Source organism: Manis javanica, chromosome 16 (genome assembly GCF_040802235.1).
Source record: "Manis javanica isolate MJ-LG chromosome 16, MJ_LKY, whole genome shotgun sequence".
Classification (NCBI taxonomy): Eukaryota; Metazoa; Chordata; class Mammalia; order Pholidota; family Manidae; genus Manis; species Manis javanica.
In genome coordinates this window covers 9720809-9746319 of record NC_133171.1, presented here as the reverse complement: position 1 = coordinate 9746319, position 25511 = coordinate 9720809, and the positions used below count along the sequence as shown (strand labels likewise).

The following is a 25511-nucleotide window of genomic DNA, read 5'->3' as shown; positions in this document are numbered from 1 at the left end:
GGATAAAGACCTTATCAGAACTGGAGAGAGAGAGGTGAAGGAATTACCCAGGATAATGGATAAAGGCAGAACTCAAGATGGCACATAAGTCACTAGTGTACATAGCAACCAGTCTAATTTGGGGGATATCAGATGATGAAGAAGAGATTCCTTTGAGAAGATGTAATTGAATATATTGAAAGAGTTGGCACTGAATTAGTGACAAGTATATAGAAAACTAAGCAAATGGAACAAGAATGCAATTATCAACCTTAGGGAAAACAAAAAGCTGTAATAGAAAGAAAAGGTAATAACTGTGTGTGGCTTGATTCAGCATGCATTGTCATTATAAACTAAATAATGAGCTAACCAGAAATACAATTTAATTATATTGAAAGAATGGAGAAGATGAATTGTGTTCTGGGGAACACGTGTATAAAAGAGAACAAAGTCCTTGTATTCCACATGTAAAGCAAACACTTAATTTCAAAACTTTAAAAAAAACACACAAGAACTATGTTACTTACAAATTTGAAAGTGAGTGTCAAGAGAATCAAGAGGGCATTGTAAGTGGTGCTTCTAAACAGTGAGAAAAGGAACTGCTATAAACAGCCTTGTAGAATGATTTCTATATTTGCACTCTATGCACATACAGCTTTACCAAAACCAAAAACTAAATTAGGAGAAAAAAAAGGAAGGAAGGAAAAAGTATGAATGAGCATGGGCCTTGACATCAGAAGTGGCTTTACTATCAAGCATATTTCTCACTAGTGTGACCAATGGACAATCACTCTCCAGGCCTCAATCTCTTCATCTGTAGAATAAGAATTAAAATAATCTACCACGGGGGTAGATAAAAGGAGATAATGCCTTTAGATTGGCAAGCACATATTAGTCATTTTGATAGTTCTCCACACCCTTCACCAATTGGCTCTGACCTCTACTTAGCAAGAATTTGGAATTTGAAAAAAGCTAATAGGTGTGTTGGTATTTTGGAAACAAACCCATGGTTTTTATTTTGTTTCTGAAGAAAAATTTATACGTTCATGGTTTAATTTCTAGATTGATTTCAAATACGAAGTGCACCCCAATGGCATATCTTAGTTTCAATAACTTCATCTGATAATTCCTTAGCACCTGCTCCAGCTCTGCCCCGACCAGGCAGGCTTCAGGGCAGTGGCCTGAAGGAAGCCCCACCCCCCACGCCCCACACATAACCCCATTAACAAAATGAAATTCAAGAGCCCTTTTTTTTCACAATCAGGAATTATAGGGAGGTAAAGAAAGATTTTAAAAAACATTTGTTCCTCATTAGAGATGTTTCCTAATCTAATCATAAGAATAGGAGGGAAATGTATGGAGAAGGGGAAAGCTCTGGAAGAAATATGCAAAGTTCTATGAAATTGGGAACAAATATTAAAGGAACTTTCAATTCCCAGCTACCAGTAGAAAGTGATGAATCAATTGCTACAGTACTGTCCTCTGCGGTCCCCAGGCCCAGAGCCTGGGCGAATACCCCACCTGAGGTCCCCTTTCGGGACTCTCCCCCACCGAGTGCACTGCTGTTTCCTTACTTCCCGTGATGCTTCAGCAGCAGCTCACACAGTGACCAGTCTCACCATGGATCATGTTCTGTCCTGCCTTCCTGACCCACTTTGTCCTGGTGGCCATTCCCTCCCATCACCCTGCCATCACCGGCTTCCCTAATCTTTCTCTTGGCAGCAGTTGCCCTGCAAGAGTCTCCTCAAGGTTTCCTATTGCCATTCTTGCCTATCTCTGATGGTTCTCCACTCAGCAGTTAGAGTCCATCATTAAAAACATAAATCTGACCATCAACCCCTCTAGAAATGCTCCAGGGGTTTCCTGCTGCAATTAAAGCCAAACCCCTTACACCAGGGCCTTCCTAGAGGCACTGTATGACCAGGGCCCCACTTCCCTCTGGTATTATCACAAGGCCCGTGTCAGGTCAGCTGCCCCATGCTGAAAGAGGCCTTCCCAACCACTCTCTGTAAAAGGCCTCCACCTTCTCATTCCTTTCATCACCAGCTTATTTCCTATGACACTTACTACAAACTGAAATTCCTGTTTATGCATCTTACTTGATATTTTTTATTTTCTCCCTAAGGTGCAACTCCATGAGGTAAGGCCCTGGTCTGTCTCGCTCAGTGTCTGACTCAGGGTAGAACTAAATAAATGCTACTTTAATCAATTAATTGATAATAAATTCAAGGAAAAAATAGCAGCCTTAGAAAGAAGGAATTAAACAAGAACAAAATACTCTGGAGGAAACAGATAATACAGGCAGGCACCAGAAGAGACCTTCAAAACTTTCTGATCAATATCTCATAGAAAAATAATAGTTTGTACATTTAAAAGAAGAATAGAAAGAATAAGAAGAAGAAACATGGGATGCTTACCAAAAATAAAAAATGTGATGAACAGAAAAAGTTCTTGAATTTTAAAAATATGCTGACAATAAAAGATTTCATAGAAGGGCTAGAAGAAAAACGATCTCTCAGATTGTAAAATAAAAATGCAGGGATTTATAAAAAACATTCAAGATGTTAAGAGACTTAGGAGGATCAATTCAGAAAGTCTAATATTCATATAATAGATGTTCAAGAAAAAGAGAATGGAGAACATTCAAGACAGAAAATTACTGAAATTGTTCCAGAGCAAAAGAAAGATGCCAGTCTGCAGACATTACCAAGTCATGAGAAGAAGGAATTACAGCATGACACATACCTAGAAATACCATCATCTTGAAATGCCAAATATAAAGTTTCCAGAAAAAAAAATAAGCTGCCTACCAAAGATCCAGAATTATACTGACATCAGATTTCTTATCAGCAACATTCAGTGTCGTAAGACAATGGAGTATTGACTTTACAGTTTGAGGAAAATTTATTTTAAACATAAAAATGTATACCTTGCTGAGTCATCAACCACAAATACATATGAACTCTAGACATCACTGTATCTGAGAGGACTCGGGCATTTATCACAGCGACCTTCTCTGAAACTGTCACTCACGTAACACCACAGCAAAACAATAGCACAAGAAAGTGACACTACGTGAGACACAGTCGTCTTAACCCACAAGAAAACAGTGAAAAGAAATCCCAGGATGATAGCTGTGCAGCAGGCCTAGAAAGCGGTAGATCCAAATTAAATATAATGATAGTGGTAACCAAATTACCAAATTTCCAAAATTAGAAAAATTCAGCAGGCTCTAAAAAAAGTGTTTGTAAATAAAATGGATTCCTTGGAAGAAAAGATATAATTTAAAAGTTGGATCACTTCATTTATAACATAGATGCATAAATCATAATAAAAGTAATGGTTACAACTGTGATGTACATTTGAAATCAACATAAAATTGTATATTAATGACACCTTAATTTAAAAAGTTATTTAAAAAATGTATATACTCCAAAAAAACAAACAAAAACCAAATATGTATTCTCCTGCCATTCCAGGAGAGGAGCCATAAAAAATAAAGGTTTTTTTAATTGGTTAAAAAAAAAAGGAAATGGTTACAATATGCTGTCCTGTTTCCCTTCTCCTGGAAACTACTTTTCCCACTAGTTTTTGAGATTTCTTTTCCCTCAAGAACCCAGATTTGTTAACATAGGATCTCATTTCCTTCATTAGTTTTGCTTTCACATTAAAAAATATCATTGAATACATGTTTATATAATCTGAATATTATAAACTGGATATTGGCTTTCAGTTTTTAGGATCAACCTGTAGGCAAGAGTGTAAGGGACATACATGATTATAGAAGAGAGTTTGTGTTGGGAACTGAGACCCTGAAACGTAACAGTACAGGTGGCAGGGGTTAGAAGATACATGGGGGTACAGTGAAGGGAAGGGAAAAGCAGAGGAACCAGTTTTCTCCTCTTAGGTAGTGAGAGCTCAAGGGAAACTCTGGAATTGATAGGTCAAGATGTAAAAGTTCAAAAATGTTATTTAAAACTGTGTATTATTAAATATTATTAATATTATTAAATATAATTATAGTGGTAACCAAGAGAGGAACTAAAAATAAAATGTGGCTAGCAGAAAGTAAAGAGAAGTAAAGGTAAGTAAGATAAATTCATCATTTTTGTGTTGGGGAGAAAACTAGATCAACTGTCTAAAAACTTAGAAATAAGAAGTACAGGTAAATTCATATCACTTAGAATTGTGGCATAACAACCAGAAAGACTAAAAAGAGAAAGTTTACAAAGTTTTTTCTAAGGAGGAGACAGGCTGAGGTGACCAGAGAAGAAGGAAAACTTTGACTTTTCATTTAAATCTCTCCTGTCATTTGAAGTCTCTCTTGTACCATTACCATGCAAAGGTATTCTTCTTGTAAATTAAAATACACAGGCAAAAATTAACATGCTATTTAAAACTAAGATCATAAGTCCCCAGATATGAGTTAAGCACCTTCTTGGTGGCAGTTCGCCACTGATCTCTGAGACCGTTCCAGCCCAGCATTCAATGATCCAGTGGCCTGGGCCCTCTCCAGGGCTCAGAAAGAAAGGCCACAATTGGACTTCAGAAACTGCCAATATGATCTCTTCTGCAAATACACTGTCAGTGCTTCCAAACCCAGCCTGGTAAGTAGAAGAAGTCTCGAAGAGCATTAACACTCCCTGCACCTGATTTACAGTATCAGAGATGAAATCGCTTTGAAAATATCCACAGGACAATGCTTTCCCTAAGGCCAGCTTTGGCAGAGATATAAGCTCTTTCTTACAGGATTTATGCTGTCCTTTTACATAAAGTGTCCCATTTAACGGTCATGATAATGCATTAATAGCCCTTTGAGGGGGGGGAGTGTGTACATAGCAATCCCACTTAACTGATGAGTAAACTGAGTCCCAGAGGTGAAAGTTACCAGCCCCAAAGCCCTCAGCTACTAAATGATAAAGATGAGAGCTCAAACATGTCCCTGACTCCAAGTACTGGTTTCTCCACTAAATTGGTTGACTCTAACATCTTTAAAACCCAGTGATGGAACCTTATATAAACTCTTTAGAAAATAGGAAGAACACTTACCAGACTTATTTTATGAGCCTTTGCAAGTTTGGTATAAAAACTCAGGCAAGGACATTATTGGAAGGGAAAATTGAAAACCAGTCCCTTCGTGAATATGAATGTCAAAATCCTGAACAAAATATTAGCAAACTGAATCCAACAATTTCTTAAAAATGAAAAAAAAACATTATTCATGGTGTATTCCAGGAATACTAAATAACAATTTAGTCAACATTAGAAATTTTGGTCAACATTAGAACATATATTAATGTAATTTGTATCATTAGTAGGAGAAAAACTATGTTGTAATCTGAATTGGCATAGGATAAGCAATGGATAAAATTCAAAAGAGCATTCATGAGACAAAAAAAAAAATCCCTTTACAAACTAGATAGAGAAAGGAATGTCCTTAGATGATAAGGGGTATCTTCAAACCAATAAAAGCAAACCTCGTTCTCAGTTGTGAAATATTAACACATGCTCTTTAAAATCAGGAATAATCAAAGGTTACATGCTATTATTCCCACTTCTACTCAGCACTGTATTGGGATCCTAACCTGTGCACAGACCTAAGGAAAAGGAAAGACACACAGAATCAGAAAGGAAACCAAACTGAGATTATTTGCAGATATTTTGTTTTACATAGAAAACTTCCAATTATCTATCAATTATTAAAATTAATATAAGAGTTCAGTAAGTTTGCCAGACAGAAGATCAATACAAGTCAACTATATTTCTATCTATTTCTAAATATAACAAAAGAAGTTAGGAAATGAAAATTCTTAAAAACACCATTTCTAATAGTAACAAAATAAGGTATTGAAGAATAAGTCTAACAAAAGATGTGCAAGACCTTTTTGCGGAAAGTTATAAAACTCTGGTGAAAGATACTGAGTAAAACCTAAATAAGCAGAATGATGTATTTTTTCTATGGATAAGAGTAAATATCTTAAAGATCTCATTTCTCTCCAAACTGTTCCATATACTAATGAAACTCCTAAGAAAATCCCAATGGGATTTTTCTTGGAAATTTACAATCTAATTCTAAAATGTTTAAAGAGCCAAGGGCCAAAAATAGCTGAGACAGTTGAATGTGTTCCACCAGAATCACGCTTATTATACAGCTTCAGTAATTAGGATTGTATATTATTAATACAAGGATAAGAAACAGAACAGTGGAACAAAAACACCTAAATCAAAACGTGATATATGATGGATCTGGCATTGCAGGTCAGAGAGGTTATCCATAAATGAAAATGGATTTCTGCCTCATACCACACATAAAAATCAGTTCCAGGTGGATCAGAAACTAAAACAGGAGAAGTAAAATTTTGAAGTCTGTTTTAAAAATATGAAAGAATATTCTAATGATCCATAGATAGGGAAATATTTTTAAGCAAACAAGAAAAGCACAAACCATGAAGGAAAAATTAATAAAATTGATCAATAAGGACATCTGTTCAGTAAAATCACCATTTGAAAAGTGAAAAGACAAGCTTCAATCTGAGAAGGTATTTGTAAAATATAACCAACCAATAAAGAATCATTATCCAGAATACGTGAAGGATCCTAATAAATAGGAAAAAGAAGAGGAAATATCCAAAAGATATAAGCAGGTATATTGGTGAGAAGGAACCATGAATGGCCAAATATATGAATATATATATATATATTTGTATATATATAAATAAAGACACACCTAACTTCATAATTAATCATGGAACTGCAAATTAAGATGACAATAAAGTAGCGTTCCAAAAACAAAACCCAGCATTGGCAAGAATGTAGAACCACAAATATTCTCATGCACTGCTTGGCAGGAGCTTAGATTGGCTCCACCCCATTAGAAAGCAATATGACATTACTGGAAGCTACTTTGTTCAACTTCTGTTCTAACTTTTATTCTTTCTGCTGTGCCATCCTTTATTTCAAAGAGCAGGAAACTAAAATCTACATCTCCAAGACACTCTTATAGCTAGGTTCTGGATATGATTAAGGTTTGACCTGTCAAATGTGCCCAGTGAGATTTGAGCTGAGATAAGGGAGGAGAGATGCAGGCTTGGGGCATTTGTTTTGATGGCAGGATTATAATTCTGGCTTCCCAGTTTTAAAAGGTGGTTTTAAGGTGGAGGTTCTGGTGCCAGCAGCTCTAACAATGGCTTCCTGATTTAGCTGAAGTGGCTTCCTAATTGTACCCAAGGCAGTGTGGCTTTGGAACCAGAGCTACGCTGGCGGCTTTCCAATTAAAAGCATAGCTTCCTCATGAAGGGAAAAATGGTAGCTTTCTTGGTGGTCCAGTCCTTTGATGTGACTTTGGAAATCATTCCTAGAAGCTAGCCCTATAGTCTGTTCCTTCAACCCTCCCAACAATTCTGTAAATGATCAATAACCTCTAATAAATCCCTTTCTGTTTTACTATGTGAAGGTGTATTGTGTACTTTGTAATTGTACCTTGATCAATACACATAGCAAAGTTATACTTACATATTCCATACATCCCTGTAGTTGTATTGCTAGATATATACCTTAGAGGAACTCTCGGATATGTAAGCCATGAATATGTACAAGGATGTTTACTGCAGCATTGTTTGTAATAACAAAAAACTGAAAACAATTCAGTCTATCAAAAGCGGAATGCATAAATAAGTTGTGATATAGTCATACAAGGGAATAGTAAATGGAGATGGAAATGACCTATAGCTTCACAAATCAATGTAGCTAAATCGTAGAAATAGTGTTGATAAAAATATCTTACAAAGAATATGTATAGTATGATTTCATTTATACAACTTTCAAAATGAAAAAATTATTATTTGGAGATACATAGGTATGTGGTAATACAGTAAAGACAAGACAGGAAGCGCTCAACCCAGAATCCAGGATAATTGCTGTCTCTGGTAAGAAGAGGTGGGGGTGTTACTGGAAAGGGAAACATAGCAGGCTTTGAAGGTGTTAGAGATGTGTTATTTTGAACCTGTATACAATACAAAGCACACAGGATCACCCGTGAAGATGAGGAAGAAACAAGCTAAACGATACTATAAGGCAACCATTTATAACTTGAACTGTAATTTAAATTTAGATATAAACTAAAAGTTGGTTTAGTTAATTGTGACACTGGTATTGTGGTTATGTAGGAGAATATCATTTTTAGAGAGGTATGCTGAGGTACTTAGAGGTGAAGCTTCTGAGTGTATGTAACTTAACTTTTACAGGGTTTAGAAAAATATATGTGTGCATATATAATACTCACATATGAAGCCAATATGGCAAAATATTAAAAATTGTTAAATCTAGGTATAGATTACATGTGTGCTCATTGTATTCTTCTTCATATTTTTCTGTATTCTTTGAAATTTTTCACCATGAAAAGACAAAATAGAAAGTGAAAGATAAGCATGCAAAAAAACTAATGAAAGTGCTAAATTATATAATCAACAATTGTTCAACTTAAAAAATATTTGACATATACATATACACAATATTTTCAATGTGAAAATAAAATTTGTGCTAGAAAAAGAGTTCTCAGTATAGATATACATACTAAGTATAGAAGGAAATGAAATACCAAGTTATTAACAGTTAGGAACTGACGTCAACTCCTACCAAACAGACCTCTCTTCACCATCCTATCACAGAAACACCTCAATGAACCTACTATTTCCATCAGAACTCTGTCCTCTGGGACAACCAACCCAGTTTGGAGCTTCGTGGAGACCCTTTTCCCAGCCAGCAAATATTAGAGAACATGGTAGTTTGAAGGTGCCTATTTAAAGTTGCAGAAGTAAATTCTTCACAGGAAGTTAGAAATGAAGGGTTCTGAACCTCAGTGACATGTAAGGGTCTTAAGGTTAACAATCTCTTCTTCAAGGTAAATTTTCTCCTCAAAAAAGGAGTTCAATCTCTCCTTTGAAGGACATCAGCTTTCAGAGTCACCCATAATAATTGGTGTTTCTGGCTCGAATCCATCTTTGTTGGGTAATCGGATTCCTTCAGAAAGAATGTTTTCTATATGAAGCAAGAGTAGGAATGTGGCCAGGAGGCTTGCAGGTGGAAATTATCTCTGAGGAGTCCCTGCAGGGAAAGGGGTACCTCTCGCTTCCCACTTGGATCTGAGCCCAGTAAAAAACAATTCTGTATCCCCAGCAAACATACCCCTGTGAAACCGTGAGGTAATCCTGAATGCCAAAGCCACCGGCCTCTGCTCACCCGTCATCCTCAGTAACTGCAGTAACAGCATTAGCCCATCAACCGCCCACATCGCCTTGAAGCTCTTCCCTCCCTGCGCTGTAAGCCTCCTCCGCTGCCTTTCTGGCCATGTCCCCCACCTCACTCTGCTCCCCTCCTCCAGAGACTAAATGCAGGCCTTTCACAGTTCTCAGTCTTCTGTCTTCCTTAGAAAGCTCACACCGTTCACAGCTTCAACTACCTCCCCTGCAAGGTGGCTCTCACCCAAATCAGCTCTGTTCTGACTCCATTCCTGAGTCCCACACCCAAATGTCCAACTACCTGCTGGAAATTTGTGTGTAGTTGTCCCAAAAAATGTTTTAAATTCCATCTGCTCAAAAGTGAAAGAGAACAAGATGATCCCTACAAGCCTATGTCTACCTATGTCTTCTCCTGCCCTTCCAGTTCTTCTGCTCCTTCATGAGGAAAATTTATTGTAAATTATGTTACCCACATAGCACACTGTCATATTGTTATCACTGTCCTCTCTGCTTCCCTGGACTCAAAACCTCTCCATCCTCCTTTGCTGTTTCTGAAGCTTGTTTTCCTGGTTCTGAACTCACTGACCACTAATAAACACAAGCTCCAGGTTTGGAAACCACTGCCCTGGATAGAACGTCTTTGAAATCCAATCAGACCAAGGGAGTGCTTGCACCACAGCGGAGGGCCCCTGTAAAACGGCTTTGTTTGTCGTGTTTGTGTTTGCTATGATGTCGTCGGCTTCCTGAAGGATGCTACAAGAAGAGGTACCGCTGCAGAGGTGTGGTGAAGACGTTCGCATTACATCACAGAGAGGCCTTTAATGAGGCAGAGGCCGTGCCTGATGGGGAAATCATCAAAGGGGAGGCAGACCAGGGGCCCCAGTGGAGGGAAACATGCTGGGTTCACTGACCCACTTGTTCCTTGAAGAGAACACCTATCTCTACCTAAGAGAATTCCTGGAAGGTGATGGATTTCAACTGGCATTCAGAAGAGACTCTTCTCAGGGGACAAAGCAGGTAGGGATGGGAAGGAGGCAACAGGGAAGGAGAGGAAATCAGTCCCCATCTTTACTTCCACCAAACGCTCCATCTTGATATGTTTTACTTATGGAGCTGCCATATTTTTGAACTAAAGATCCTACCTGAACAAAGGATTCTGTAACTTTAAAAGAGCTTTAAAAGTACAATTACAAGGGAGCAGAGAGTAGCAAGTGGACTGGAGACAGACTGCAGAAAGCCTTGAGTTCTCAAACAAGGCATTCAGGTTTTCACTTCAGGCCAATGAGGAGTCACTGCAAGTTTCTGTGGAAAGAATAGAATGGTGAAAGCAATGTCTGAGAAAGAATAACTTGGTTACAGTGTTCAGGATGGAGTCCAGAATTGGGGATAGAAGAAAGGTAGAAAAGTCCAAAATTATGTCTAGATTTTAGAATGAATTGCTGGAAAAATGATTGTGTCATTAAGATTTACAGGCCATGTCTCAGTCCCTCTGGGCTGCAATATCATCACAGACTGAGTCACTTAAACAACAAACATTTATTTCTCACAATTATGGAAGCTAGAAAGTCCAAGATCATGGCACCAGCAGATTGGTGTCTGGTGAGAACTCACTTCCTGGTTCATAGGCAGTCATCTCACTGTGTCCTCACATGGCCCGAGCGTAAGGTTGCTCTCTGGGCTCTTTCATAACAGCGCTAATGCCTTTCATGAGGGCTCCACCCTTCTGACACAATCACCTCCCAAAGACCCCACTTTCTAATATCACCACATTGGGCATTAGGTTTCGATGTGAATTTGAGAAACACAGTCAGTCTACAGCAAGCCGGAGAGCCATGTGGAGAAGAGCTGCAGCATCCCACTCTAGGCCCTATGGAGCTGACTGACAGCAGGGCACAAGGACCACCACTGACAGGCGGTCTTAACTCCCAATGATCCACATCATTTCTACTCCATCACTGAGGACCATCTAATCTGCTTCCTAAATCTTTGGTTCATTTCTGTATCTAGTACATCACACAGACCAAGCTATGGTCATCTCTCACCTGAATCACTCCCAAAAGTACTCTGGCCCTTCTCTAATCTCATCTTTACAGAGCAGCCACGTGATCTTTCCAAAATGAAAATCTAATTTATTTTAGTTTCCTGCTTTAAAAATGTTCCAAGGCCACCTTATTGATCTTAGGATAAAGGTGGAGTTACCCTGGCTACAGGCCTTTGTAGCCTCCAACCTCCCCTGTACAGAGCTAGGGCCCTGATTGGTCCATGCTCTGCCCTGGCTCAAGGGGCTGAGGGCTCTCCACCCACCCGCCACCTCCAGCCTCCCACCCTGCTGCTCTTCCCCTGCTGAGCTGCCATTCTTCTTTCCAATCTGACGTTGATGCTCTCTTCCTTGGGGACACTCTCTGACCCTTTTGCCTAGTTTAATTCCCTTTATCAAGGCTTTCATGAGACCTGATACCTAACGTCAAAAAAAAAACAAACCCAAAAACAGGTATTCAGGCCTACTGAGAACAAAATAAGATATTAAAATCCCCTGCTTGCCTGCCAGCAAGGGATATTTTATTCCTTCTTTCAGGGTCTGACAACAGTTATCCTTTTGCACTAACATGACAAGTAGCCAGCAGGAGTCCTCCAAGGTCCCAGGTATTTGTCCCAAGAAGTTGACTAGCCAAGAAAGATGAGCAAGAACTCTGTGCAACCCCTTCCAGGAGCCACTGTTACAGTCATGCTAGATGAATGATTTCATGGTTTAATGTTCATACCTACCCTGCCTGGCAGTTCCTAGTGTTATAAAAAAGAAGAACCAGAACCTGAGTCTAGGGAATTGTATTAAGAATGAAATCGAGACTAGAAAGTGCTTGGGGATCCCAGGCTAGATGATCCCAAAGGGAAGAGGAAAGCCAATGAAGTGTCCTACTAGTGACCACCCCAGTGAGCACCTCCCTACTCCACAGTCAACTGGAAACCCCTACTTCTCCTGAACTTTCCTGCACTGCACCCCTGAGTCAGCTAGTATACAAGGAAGCGATGGCCACAGAAAGCCGTCCAAGAATTATTCCTTAAGAGACAAGTCAGGGAAGCAAGGATTCCTATTATCTCTGTATGAAATGCAGGGCCTCACTCAGCATAAGCTTGAATCAATGTTTGTTGATGAATAAACAAGCATTAAATAAAACTAAGCTCATCACCATCCCCTCTGAATCAGATCTTCCACCTGCTCTTCACTCTCTGCCTTTCCTCATTCTCCTAGGCTTCCAGGCCCAGTGAACACCACTGCAGACTAACAGTCCCTATGTATGCCTTTAAGCATGCCATTTCCCCGATCAAAAGCCTACTGTGGCCCCCACTACCTACACAAATGATTCAAAACTTCAGCTGTACATCAGGACCACCTGGGTGCTTTACAAACATGCTAAAAACTATACTCCCACCCTTGAAGATTCTCATGAGTAAAATGGAAAGTGAACTAATATGTCTTATGGCCCTATCATGTGCCAAACATTTTATGTACAATACTTTATTTGATCCTTTCCATATTCCCCTGGAAGTATAATTCTAACATCATCAAAAATGAGGAAATAAAGCCTTGAAACTCAAATGATTTGTCCAAGATAACATAGCAACATGATGGAGCTATAATTCAATGTCAAGTCTGTTTAATTTTTATTGCATCACATGACCTTTGGTCATCCAGATCTCTTACCCTGCACTCAAGACCTTAAAAAAACTGACTTTCAAAAGGATGTATTTTATTGTACATAAATAACAGCTTAATTAAAAAGTTAATAGTATTCTCCCAAGACTTGTTATTTTACTTTTTGATAATAGTCATCCTAATGGGTCTGAAGTGGTAGCTCATTGTTGCAAATTATTTGTTTTTAACCTTCATGATCATTCGTGTATTTAAGGCTGTAAGTTTGCCTTTAAGTACTGCATTAGCTGTGTTATAAAATTCTATTATATAGGGTTTTGTTTAGTTCTAAATATTTGGGGTTTTTTAAACCAAGTACTATTTAGCATGTGTTACCTAGTTTCTAAACATGTCAGATTTTATTTTAGCTATCTTTTAAAAAACATTAACTCATTGCACTGCAGTTGGAAGACATTGTCTGGATGGGACTGATTCTTTGAAATTTATTGAAGCTCTTTTTATGGCCTAATCTATGGTCTGCTGTTGTAAGTGGCCTAGGTACGTTTAGAAAGAATGCAGTTTCTGCTTATTTTAGATATACATACATTCTTTAAAGTGCATTTTCAGCTCACTCATGTCCATACTATTTTAATTTCTATTTGACCTCCAGGTCTTAGAGATGCATGTTAGAAATTTCCAACTAAAATTGTTAATTTATGTATGTTTTTCCTATTTGTTTAGTTGACACAGTTCAAGATTGTATTGTTAGGTGCATGTATGTTTATGACTATATCACATTGATTTATCTACCATTCTTTAAATATTTTGAATCTGTGAACTAATATACATGCAAAAAATTGATAAGCTTATATGTATATCTAAAGAAACAGCCACTACTAAGGTCAAATAAAACACTGCCAACTTTTACAAAATAAAAGGTAGCATTAACAAAAAAATCTGACTTCAGTCCACTTTTCTGGCCTTTTCCAGAAGTAGTCAACCATCCCAGCAAGCCTTCCACACATACCACATGCTTCTTAGGGATCAGGTTGCCATTGGCCATGCATTAGCTCTGCCCTTCATTATGCTCAGCCACCTCCACACCCATTCTTTCCCTGTACCACCCTTACCCCACCCCCACCTGCTGAAAAGCTGCTGAGGTTCCGAAAGGCCACTAAATGGTACCCCATGTAGAACTTCCTTTGTTGTTGGCCACTAGAGGGAACCTACCCCCTCCTCTCTGTATCTCTGCACCTTAAAAAAACATTAACCTTCAGCCAGTTTCCATATTCTCATTTATTATAGTCATTTTCTTTGTCATCTACTGGCTCCTTGAAGGCCAGACCAGGGTCTTGCTACCTGAATTTCCCATAGGTTCTGATCTGGTGTGAGGCATATGGTAAGTGCTCCACAAACATTTTGGAGAAATGAAAAGACTGTCTCTTCAATTCTCTATATTTCATTATTAGCAAAGTAGCTGACACTTTTTTTTTTTTAAATATCTCCTCTTCTCCATTTTGATTGCTACTGTTTTATTTCAGGTCCTTATCCCTTCACACCCATGTAGCTGCAGAAAGAAAGGAAGGAGAGAGGGAAGGAGGAAGGGAAGAAAACGAAAGAAGGGACTATGCGCAGACCCCTCCCCAGACCAAATCAGTCAGAATTTCCACAGAAGGGGCCAAGGCATCCATAATTTTTCAATGTGCCACCAGGGTTGAGAACCGCTGCCTGTTTGCTCCTTAATTTGATCAACTTTACCTCTAAACCTTAATACCACAACTTAATCTTTTTTAAACAAAACTTTCAGTGCACACTTTACTCTAAATCCCCTCAGACAAAGACCCTAGATAGCTTATGTAATATATACTCAAACAAGATAAATAAGTGCAAGAAGGAAGGACAAAGGAATCCAGTGGCTCACAAGGCTTGAATAATGGGCCCCATCTGGACGACTGCTTCTTCCCACCGACATCTCTGCTCCCCTCGGCAGGGTCCCCGGGTCCCACTTTGCACTGTGCTCCTCCGTTTAGTCTTTGCTCCTCTCCCCAACTTACCTTCTAAGCACCCCTTAAGGCCCTTCCCATGTTTTACCTCCAAGCTTCCCAGACTTCTGCTCTGTCCCTTTCTAGATTCCTGTGGTTGAAATAAGCCCTCCAGTTCAGCATGAAGTCCCACACAATGAATTTATCACCACTATTTGCCCATGCCCTATTCTCCCCAACAGGATCCCAACTTCGACAGGGGCAGGGACCATAGCTTACGACGAGTCTGTCCAGCCCCTAGCCTGTGTGGAGAGGCAGTGGTGTGCTAAGTGAATGCTGTCCCCAGACAAGGCCCTTTAATCCAACCCTGCCCTGTTGCAGTTGAGGAAACGAGGAAGCAGGAAGGTCAGGTGACTTACTGGAGGTCGTACACCTGATAAATGGCAGAGTCAAGACGAATGACTCAAGTCTGGTGAGCCCCACAACTCTTGCTCTCTGCTTGCTGAGTCATGACTCTCTGCTGTCCTTGTCTCCCATGCCCTGTGTCCTGCCCCACTGGGCTCTCCTCTGACTTCTCAAGGAAACAGAAAGCCCTCTTCTCACTTCCTGACTTTGTCTTCTGAACTATGTCTCTCTCAGTGACAGGTCCCTTGCCTGGTGGTTTTGGTGACATTACCCAGACGACAGCCCAGAAACACAGTGCTCAGAGTAATCCAGACGTTGGAGCCGTTTTCTGAAATGCTTCCCTGGATAACCTTTCTTTGTGTGTATGTGAATTGGTCTTCTGGATTGGATAGAGGACGTACCTGTCCGAATTGGTCAGTGAGAGGCCCCCAGCTGTGGCTGGGGAAAGGCAGGCCATCATTGCAGCATAAAAGAAAAACAAGTCATGTAGCAGCAGGCCCTGCTGCCACCAGCCTCGGAGCTCTCAGGCTAGGAGCCTGTGGCAGCAGGAGAGTCAGAGCTCTGCCCTGGAGCCACACCGAGTCTGTTACCCCACTCATTCACGGAAGCTGACGTTATTTCCATTCCTGGGATGTGGGGGATGGGGAAATTCCCCTGCGTTTCTTCCTGGGCATAGCTGCTGGCAGGGTCCCACTTGAGGGTAGAAATGGGAGCAGTGACACAAGTGGCTGCTCTTCCCATCCCCAGCAGTCGGTGGCTTTGCTTAGAAGCCCAGGACAGTCGTGGGCAGGCAGGACGACCCACCCAGATATAGCTGAAGGGCACATGTGACAGCTGCTGACTATAGGTTCTCTCCTGTCCTGGGTCCTGTTGCACTGGGATCCTCCAAGCCAGGGCAGAAAGAGGCATTATTCCCTCTATCTATACACTAATTCATGCTGGAACAATTCTGCCAGTCCCCAGGAGAGAGGAGATTCACAATAGTAGAGCCAGAACATTTTTAGAGCTTAAAATGGCTCCTTTTATGAGAAATTGGATGAGAGAGCAAAGGAAAGCATTTGCCACATATGTGCGGCAGATATCCAAGCCACGAGAACTAGGGGTGAGGGCTCTTTCCCGCCTTCACTCCCACTTACTGAGTACATGACCCACTGTGTGGGAACACGTGCATCATTCCCACATCTATCACGTGAGGGGGGCAGGTGAAATGGTCCCTGAACATGGACCTGACAACTTTCTAGTTTCAAACCCCAGCTTTACAATCAGGAAGTGAGGGCTAAGATCACACAGCCCGTTGGGGACACAGCAGGACTGGAAACTGCTTCCCCCAATCTGGTGCTTCTCTGTCTACCAGGCTTCTCCATTCCTTGTAGTCACAAATCCCAGTCGGGCTTTAATGGGAGCAGCGGGAGAAGGACCCTTGAACTCTAAGGATATCAGAAAGCTGGCTCCCAAGACCATGCATCACTCCAGATGCCAAGAAAGAACCCCCACCCCCCAGAACTGATAACAAATCAAATTCCTTATGAGCAATTTAATTCCACCATTAAAGGCAACTTGACTATGTATTTTTTGAACTTCTTACAAATGCATTACTCATTAAAAAATTCAGTACAGAGTCTTAAAAATTCTACCATTAGATTCATTTCTTTTGGCCTAAGTACTATTTAACTGGTGAGACACATATCCCAGTGAAGAGTGCACACAAAACCTGTGGATAAAAATAACAACTCACCTTTGTTGAGAGCACACCACGTGTCAGCATGGTTGTGCAGATCATTTCATCTCACACTCATGCAATCTTTGAGGTATGTGCGGCTGTTGGCGGCATCTTCCGGCAGGCTGAAGTGAGGTCGTTTACACACAGGGAAGGTACGGAGCTGGCACACAATCCATATCAGGTTGACTACATGGTCCTCGTCCCTAACCACTACATGATACTGCCCCTCCGCAGATACTACACCTGGTATCACTGTGCTTCTAATGCCTTTTCTGAAATGAGGTTTTGATAGAGGAACGGGGATAAAGGCACAGGAACATCAGAGTGCCTGGGTTTAAGTCCCAGCTTCACCTCTTACAGAATTACTTCAGGGGAGTTACAGTCTGTGAAATACAATTCCTTGTAAGAATGTTAGAATCTTGCTCACAGTGTTGTCATGAAGATTAAATTAGGGAACACATGTAGAATGCTCAGGGCAATGCCTGGGCCTGGTGTATCATAAGTTTTCCAAAATATAAGATACTATGATTCACGAGGCCAAAGCCCCACCTGGCCCCCTTCACTGCGATGTGGCTGGTCAGATCCGACGGAGCGGCCGTGCTTCCCCGGCCTCCAGCTTTTTCAGCTTTCAGCTACCTAGAACATTCCCTGACTAAAAGCAGAATGGCAGCTTCCAAGAAAAGCACATTTGATCTCAAATTAAACTATGACATAAAAGATCAGCTGCCATTCATAGGGAGCCCAGTGAGGACACTTGGACAAGTTTGGGGATGATGTCAGTCCTCTAGGGTCACATCACACATTCCCCAACAAACCTCAGGAGCGCTGGTCAGTGTTGGTGACCAGAGGGTTCCAGTGTTCAGACTGGTATAATGAGACAGCTCTCTCAGATCCCTCGACAGTGACCCTGACGCACTGCCTGAGTTAGGTTTTGCTTAGCTGTACAGGACATGAGTGAAAATAATTTTTTTTAAGTGATTTAAAAGCCAAGGGAAATGACCTCAGGTTTTTTGATTTATCCAAAATAAATTGCAAAAGGTATAGACTTTCCAGCACCATCTCTGACAACTTGTTTCCATAAACTGTCTGCCACAGGCATGCCAATCCACTCTCGGCTCTGAAAACTCACCCTGCTTTTCCATGCCTCTGGGCCTTTGCTCCTGCTCTCCCTAGCTGAGAATGAATCCCTTCCTAGTCTCCATTTGAACACTCCTTTCCTTCTTCCTCATTTTTGGACCTTTTGTATAAGATGTTGGTTATGTGTTTATCTACCTAAGACATGTGTATTGTCTGCCTACTAGATGATAGGTCACTTGAGGACAAGGACCATCTCCTTGGCATCTTCATGTCTACCAGTCAGAAAACGTAGAGGGAGGACCTGAGTTTGTCCCTAATGTGCAATGAAGACAAATCCTCATAACCACAAATGGCAGCCTTCCAGACCTCATGATGAACACTGGGCCACTTGGCTTACTTACTCTTTAATATATTATAATACTTCATTATCCATTGCAGGTAAGCAAGATGTTGACATCTATGGTGATGACGAAGAGCAGGTTTGACAACTTTAAAAATTGGTTTTTATTCTTTATCATTTTAAATGCATTGCTCCTTTTGATACAATGCTTAATGATATATATTGTTTCCTCTGCACACAGACAAAATGCTGGCTCACTCTCAAATTCAATGTGGACTTGGGAAAGTAGTTAAATGCTGTGGACCTTCATTTTTCCATTTACTTTAGTAAATCCCTCTTGTCGGGATTGCAATTGCAGGTGGTAATCAGAGAACACACAGAGCTCGGAAGAATTTTATGGCATTCCAGGCAGGACACAGACCAGCCTGGGGGAAAGCAGGAATGAGAGCTGGCAATACAGGAAGCTCTGCCCGGAAGTTATTTCTGAAGAGAAACAATGGTAAGACTTTCCCGTCATCTGGTTTGGCTCTGAGGCAGTAGGACAGAATTCCTAAGGGGATCCCTTTTATTCAAAAATAATGATTTTACTGCTATATATTCAAAAATTGTTCAACATAAGCATCCTGGTATTCCACAGTTACCATACCGTAGCTGTTCTGACAATTCCTGTCTTGCAAGCTCTCCTCCTTCCATTCTCCTTAAATCTTCACCCATCTGGTTTCTCTTAATTAATTTCTTTGTAGCCAGAGCTTCCGTTTTATTGCAATGGTTACTTTTGTGTCTCTTATTGCTTTCTTTAATAACTTTCAATGACCTAAGAAATAGTTGGCTGGGTTCCATTTTCCACTTCCTCCAAGTCAAATGATAGCTCATCCTACACCCTGTGTTTACAAATATCAGAGAAGGCAGCACTAATTCTTTGTGCCTTATCTTCACTAAGGCATGCCTGGAGTCTTGGCAGGGCAAAATAGAATGGGAAAGTTGTTTTCTACATTGCTAAGAAATAACAAGCAAGTTCAGATGTCACAAGAGCTGGCAACCTGCAGAAGTCATCTGTCCATTCTTTCATTTATTTCCTGTATATATTTTTGGGTGCCTCTCACCGAAAAGACAGAGCTAAGTGCTTCAGGATAGAAAGCCAGGAGTAAGACAGAGACACTGCCCTCAAGAAGCTTTCATTTTGCAAGGGAAATAAAACAGGTGCTCAAGTCAGTATGATACAGGTAGCAGGAAACAGTTGCCCCAACAGAGGCACACAAGCTATAGCGAGCAAGTGAGGGAGAGATCACACGCCATCAGAAAAGACTTGTGGGAGGTCCGACTCAGTTTGGGAAATGATGCGTCGGAAATCAGTGGGGCATTCACGTGCAGGCACTAGCAGGCAGTGGGGACGCACACAGAAGCAGGGAGGGATGGGTGGGTGGGAGGCAAAAAGTCCAAACTCCCATATGCAGACTTTGTTCTCAGTCCGTGGCCCACAGTTTGACCAAGGGATGCCTTCCCTGCCACAGCTCCCAGAGCCACTTGCAGCTGAGGCTTTTAATTTCCCAGAGAAGAGACTTTCTGCTGTAGCTGAGGTTATCCAGGATCCACAGTCAAGGTCTTCCATTTCAGCAGAGTTGCATTTCCAATTTTTAAATGAAAGGGTTTTTTTGTTTGTTTTTGTTGTTTTTCTGGTTTTTAACGTAATACCGCTACAGGTTTTTCAATTTGAAAGTATTGAAATAGAAAAGAAAAAAGTCACCCATATTCTTACTACCCAGAGATAGTACAATTTGTAATACCAAACTTCCGTTTAAGTAATGCAGTTAATACAAATTAATAGCTGCATGTTGGTTCTCTTCTTTTACTTGCATATTTTTTTAAAAACAAAAACTGGATGATGTTAGACATAACTTCTGGTATTATTTTCTCTTTAGCCAAATACTATGTCATGGCCTTCTTTGACATACACGTCTACATCATCCTCTGGGATTCCTACAGAATATTCTAACCCCTTAACAGATATTCAGATTATTTCCACTTTAATACTGCTTTTATATAATACTGTGATAAACAGTATGTACACTTGTATGTAATTCCTGTGCATGTATCAGTGTTTTCACTTAATATAAATTTTTAGAAGTGGAATTACAGGGTCCAAAGATATGTTTCACTGTATTAATACATATTGTCCTTAGACAATATTAACATAAAACAGTTTAACCTTTGACCTCCCCTTACTTCCCTTTTAAGTATTTTTCAGCCATCTCATGGTTTTCCCTCTCCATCCATGCCCATCTGACCCCCATTCTTACAAGGTCAGAGCTGACTGACCATTTATTAGCTAATGCTTTCATCAATAAGATATTCACTTTTCATGACTGTTAATAACCCATTTTCCTGAACATTAAAATGACTTCTAGAGCCAAAAGAATGAGCTACAATGAAGACAACAAAGACAGGATAGCCATTATGTGCATTTTGAGTTAAGATCAGATAATTTGTCCATCTGTACTGTGAAACTCTCTTGATCTTTCATTAGCATGATCTCTTCACTGGAATGGTCCCCAGAATTTTCATTTTGAAGTTGTCTCGCCATTTTCACCAATATACCTGCTATTGTTATTACAGAAAAAAGAACATTGTCTCTGCCAGAAATCTAAGGAAACTTAGATTTAGACTAAGTCCTCCCTTCTGTGTTCAATGGAGTCGCGGCCCCTTTGGCCACTGTATTCCTCTCTGCGGTCCATTTCAGTGGTAATAGCAGCCCAGGATCATGACCCATTAATTACTGAATTCCATTAAACTCAAACTCTACTGCATTATCAGCCACAAACATCACATACTAAACTTGCAAAGTACATCTGTGGGCAAGCCTCAGAAGCCAGAGAGAGTTTACTGTGGGACTCTACAATCTTATTTCATGTCATTGCCTTTCTCTGCAGAAAAAAATTTTTACTCATAGACATTGAGTTAAATTCTTGCAAATTTCATGAGGTTACAAAAGAAAAGGAGAATCTAGTCTTAAAAATTCTGTCTAAAAATATCTATGAATATGAATATACATACTGCAATTTTTTTAAAACTAACCAAAGTGATGACTAATTTTTTTCTTGCCAATAGTTTGATGTTTCAATTAGCACCTTTCCATTGTGAAACTGGATTTTCTGTTATCCTCTTACACATAGTAGGCATTCAAGAAATGTTTATTACAATGAGCTCAGTTTAATACTCTTAGGTCAATATCTTCCACTCATTCCTTGCAGTAGTTGATCATTGGAAACAGTATTAACAACAGCAATTCCAGTGTAGACGCAATACCAAAGGGAGCTATCTTGAGCTACCTGAGGTAAGTTATTAAATTCTAATCTAACCACAGTCAATATCACCAATTTTTTTAAAATAACTTGTCTAGCTCTTAGAAGGGAACAAGGATTTGGCGAGCAGAAGTACAGCAAGAAAATTGATATTAAATGGCAGGGGTAAAAGGATACATATTTGAAATTCTGGCTTCCTGCAGTGAGCAGGCAAAAAAGCTCTCCTAGCAGAAAATAATATCTTGAATTGAAAGGCATTCAGATCGTGGTAGATTTCTAACCCAATTAAATTTCCTCCTCCCAGGTAGCCTATTCACTAAAGCATCATGATAGCTGTTAATATCGCCATTTAATAAACACATTTCTAATGGAAAAAGATAAAATAACCAGACTATACTCCAACATGTAAATAAAGACTTCTTCTCACAATGTTAGCTTTGTTTGAGGGTCCTGCTTTTCTTTTCCAACCAATCTATCTTGTAGGAATTAGAATATACAAATACATGGAATTAGTAACACAAAATAATAAAATATACTCTTCATAATCTGTTAATATCTTCCTATGTTCTCAGTATAATAGCACACTGGAAAGACAGGGATACAAGAAACTAACGTTTTAAATGCCTAAAAGTGTTTTTTAAATTAGAAACTATATTCAAGCAGCCCCATTTTTTACCACAATGCCCTTTGCCAGTCTATTCATTCAAAACTTCCTAATAAGCACTCACACATCCCTCCTTGATGTCTTAGTAGCCCTTGGGTGACTTCCCCTGCAAAGTAAACAGATTTAAACAGACAAAACAGAATAGTGCCTCCTCTGTTCACATTGCAACAACTTATCTTGAGAAAATTTCAGACAGATTTTCTCATACATGGGAAATATCCTGTTATTGTTTCATAAAATAACTTGAGCTTGTATATGGCCACAGAAATCTTTGAAAAATAAGACAGTGTTCTTAAAAACCTGATTACAAACTTTAAGAGTACATGCTACAGTGACCCAGTCATCTGGTTGGCCCAGAACTGTCCCTACTTTAAAACTAAAAGTCCCACATCCTGGGAACATGTAATGAGACCCAAACAAACGGGACAATTGGCTATCCCCATTGCATATATGATAATCAATCTTTGCATGAAAACATCAGAATAGTCGGACCAGTCCATTTAACTTAATTTAAAAGCCTTTATGGAATGCCCTGCTATGTATAAATCACTGTGCTGAACAAGAATCAGTCAGGATTCAGGCAGGAGACAGATGGCACCGTCAGACTGGGTAATTTCAGGACAGTTTCATGAAGAGGTTATTTATGGAGGTGTGGCAGAGTTAGGGGACCCAACAAGCTGTCAGGCAGTACTCTGGGTGAGCAACAATGGGCGGGCAGGGAGAGGGATAAGCAGAACCTGCAGAAGGCAAGTATTCCCTGAGGGCTGCCCTAGCTGATTCACCCCCATTCAGGAGGGAGGGGCCCACACCTCTGCCCTCCCACCCTCCAGACCTGCAGCTATGCCTCCCGTTGACTGAATCCAATGGGAAGAAAGGCAGAAGGTGGGAGCCTGCTAACGGAAACTTCATTTGTTAGCATCCCAAGCCAGAGAGCAAAGCAGAGAGTGGGTTTGCATGGCACCAGAGAGACCTGCTCTGCTACTATCAATTAAATTTTGCAGGGCACCAGAGACCCTACCCTCTGTTATTATCTATTTAAAATAGAGGAGAACTTTTAAAGCATTGTTTTAGGCACACACAAACCTTTTTCCTGAGACAACTTGAAAGTACCAAAAAACTGAGCATTAAAATATAACTGGTCCTTGCAGAAGTAAAAGGAAATCAAGTTATTAGTTCTCTATGCCTCTTTACCTGGTCTACCTTTAGTTAACTTAAAATGAATGAAACCTGGTGGTCAAAGAGATAGTTGTGTAAATAGGAAATTAATTACCTACATTACTTTCATGGTTGATCCTTAGCTTGAGCTCTGCATCTATTCCCCCCCTTTATAATTCCAACAAAATAATGTGAGGGTATCTTCGCAATGAGTTACATTGTTGAATTTACCGTGCAGTATTCTGCCAGCATTTTTATGCTGAATCAACCTGCTGTTATTGAAGGTGAGCATCTCCCCACTTTTCCAAAGTGTGTCCATTCTTGTCAAAGCTGGAAACAGATGGGCAAATTACCAAGCAATGCGAGGCAACTGTGCTTATACACGGCCTGCAACATCTGATTTGCTAAGTGCCAGCTTAAGTTAACAGAAGAAAGATTACAGGAAATCATGACCAATGTATCCCCCAAACAGTGCCTAGCCCCTGTACCACCACTAGCCTAATCTTCAGAGGTTAGAATACTAATAAATATAAAGTTAGATTTCATTCTGATAGCATTCAAACTGCTGAAATTCCTCACACAACCACAGCATCATGGCAGCTAATGTCTTATGAAAAGACCACACGTTTTCATGCAAAGGGTGCATATTATCTTTAGAGTAATTCTGTAAGAGTTACTCTGAGACTTCATTTCTTCCTTTGTAAAATGAGGAAAATAACTCATTGATTTTTATAAAGATGAAGTCGTATGATTTTGAAAAATACCTGGCACAAAGTAGGCCCTAAATTAATATTGTTTCCTATTCTCATACTTCAAATCTTACTCTAGGACACATACATTTTGATACATAGTTTTAGCAACTTCTTAGTTCAGTAGCGTGCAAAATGTATGTCACTGCATCTCCAAACATGTCTGCTCATCTCTCAACACTGAGTAGCCATTCGCAGGCAGATGAGCAGATGAGGCCAGGCAAGTATGAGGCCCCACTGCACAAAGGCGTTCCAGAGACTTGTGGGTTTCTTTGCTTCACCCACTTGATATAATCCAAATCAATAATGAAGCTTATCCACACAACATGCACTCAGGTGAGGGACAAGCGTAAAAATCTTCCGTATTTATTGAGAGGAAACTTAAGGGTTCCTCTCAGACCCAGCAAATAAAAAACTTCTCATCTATATACCGGGTGGATTGGCAACACACACCTCTTCTGGGCTCCTGCCCGCTGGCTGTGAGAAGCATGAATGAGATGGAACAACGAGGGAGAACTCTCCTCAGCCCTCCTTGGCCAATTCTAAACGAGGATTATTTGCTTTTCCAAACCTAGTGTTTCTTTTCTCCTTCCCACTCTTTATTCCATCCTTATCTAGCCCCCACCAAAATAAATTAAAATTTTCGAGTACCTCCATTTGATATTGTATTTAACATAAGCCCTGAGCAGTCATGGAGTCCGTTTCTTGAATTCTCATTGACAAACTGCTTCCAGCTGCGCTCTCGGGTGGGACGCCACCACAATAAAATGCAGTGTTTGCTGAGGATTTCAGCTGCCACCTGGGGGCTCAGCTCACTCAAAGGCCGCTATTTAGCAAAGCTAGTGGTGAAATGGTGACAAATGGTATGCTGACATTTTTTCTGGTGTTTGTGGTTTAAGACTAGTTGGTTTCCGTCTTGCTGGCTCTTACTTCTGTGTTACCAACCTTTTCCACATTTAAAGTCTGTTAGTGCCTCTCCTCTGGGGCAATGGCAGCAAGCTTTGTGCTGTTGACAGAAGCCATTTGTTGGTTGGAATATTTTAGACGACTGGCAAGTCTTGATTTTACAGTCGGCCCATGCTTCAGAATTTATTTTTCTAAGTTTTCTGTTTTTCAACTTGCTGAACAATTTTTCTTCATTAGGTTGTTATCGCTCCACTGACATGAAATGACCTAGACTGTTCCTTCTTTTATCTGTGGTTACACCCAAGAAAATTAGGCTTGTTTGCGTATGATTAGCCACAGACTGGTCCACAGCGGAGTCTCATTTGCTC

The 25511-nt window shown here is 40.2% G+C and overlaps 1 protein-coding gene across 5 annotated transcripts in view; it reads left to right on the top strand.

Annotated features, from left to right (window-relative positions):
- Window positions 1-10101: 10101 nt before the first annotated feature.
- The window catches only part of CDYL (chromodomain Y like), a 286736-nt gene continuing 271326 nt past the window's right edge, over window positions 10102-25511 (top strand). For 2 of the 5 annotated variants that reach the window (XM_073224645.1, XM_073224644.1), the window contains exons 1-3: window positions 10119-10232; window positions 18469-18509; window positions 18729-18869. In XM_073224645.1, coding sequence (XP_073080746.1) covers window positions 18867-18869 — 3 coding nt within the window. In that variant the 5' untranslated portion in view covers window positions 10119-10232; window positions 18469-18509; window positions 18729-18866. Of the gene's footprint in view, window positions 10233-18468; window positions 18510-18728; window positions 18870-25511 lie in introns of all 5 variants that reach the window. The other 3 variants (XM_073224643.1, XM_073224641.1, XM_073224642.1) reach the window with 3 other exon arrangements.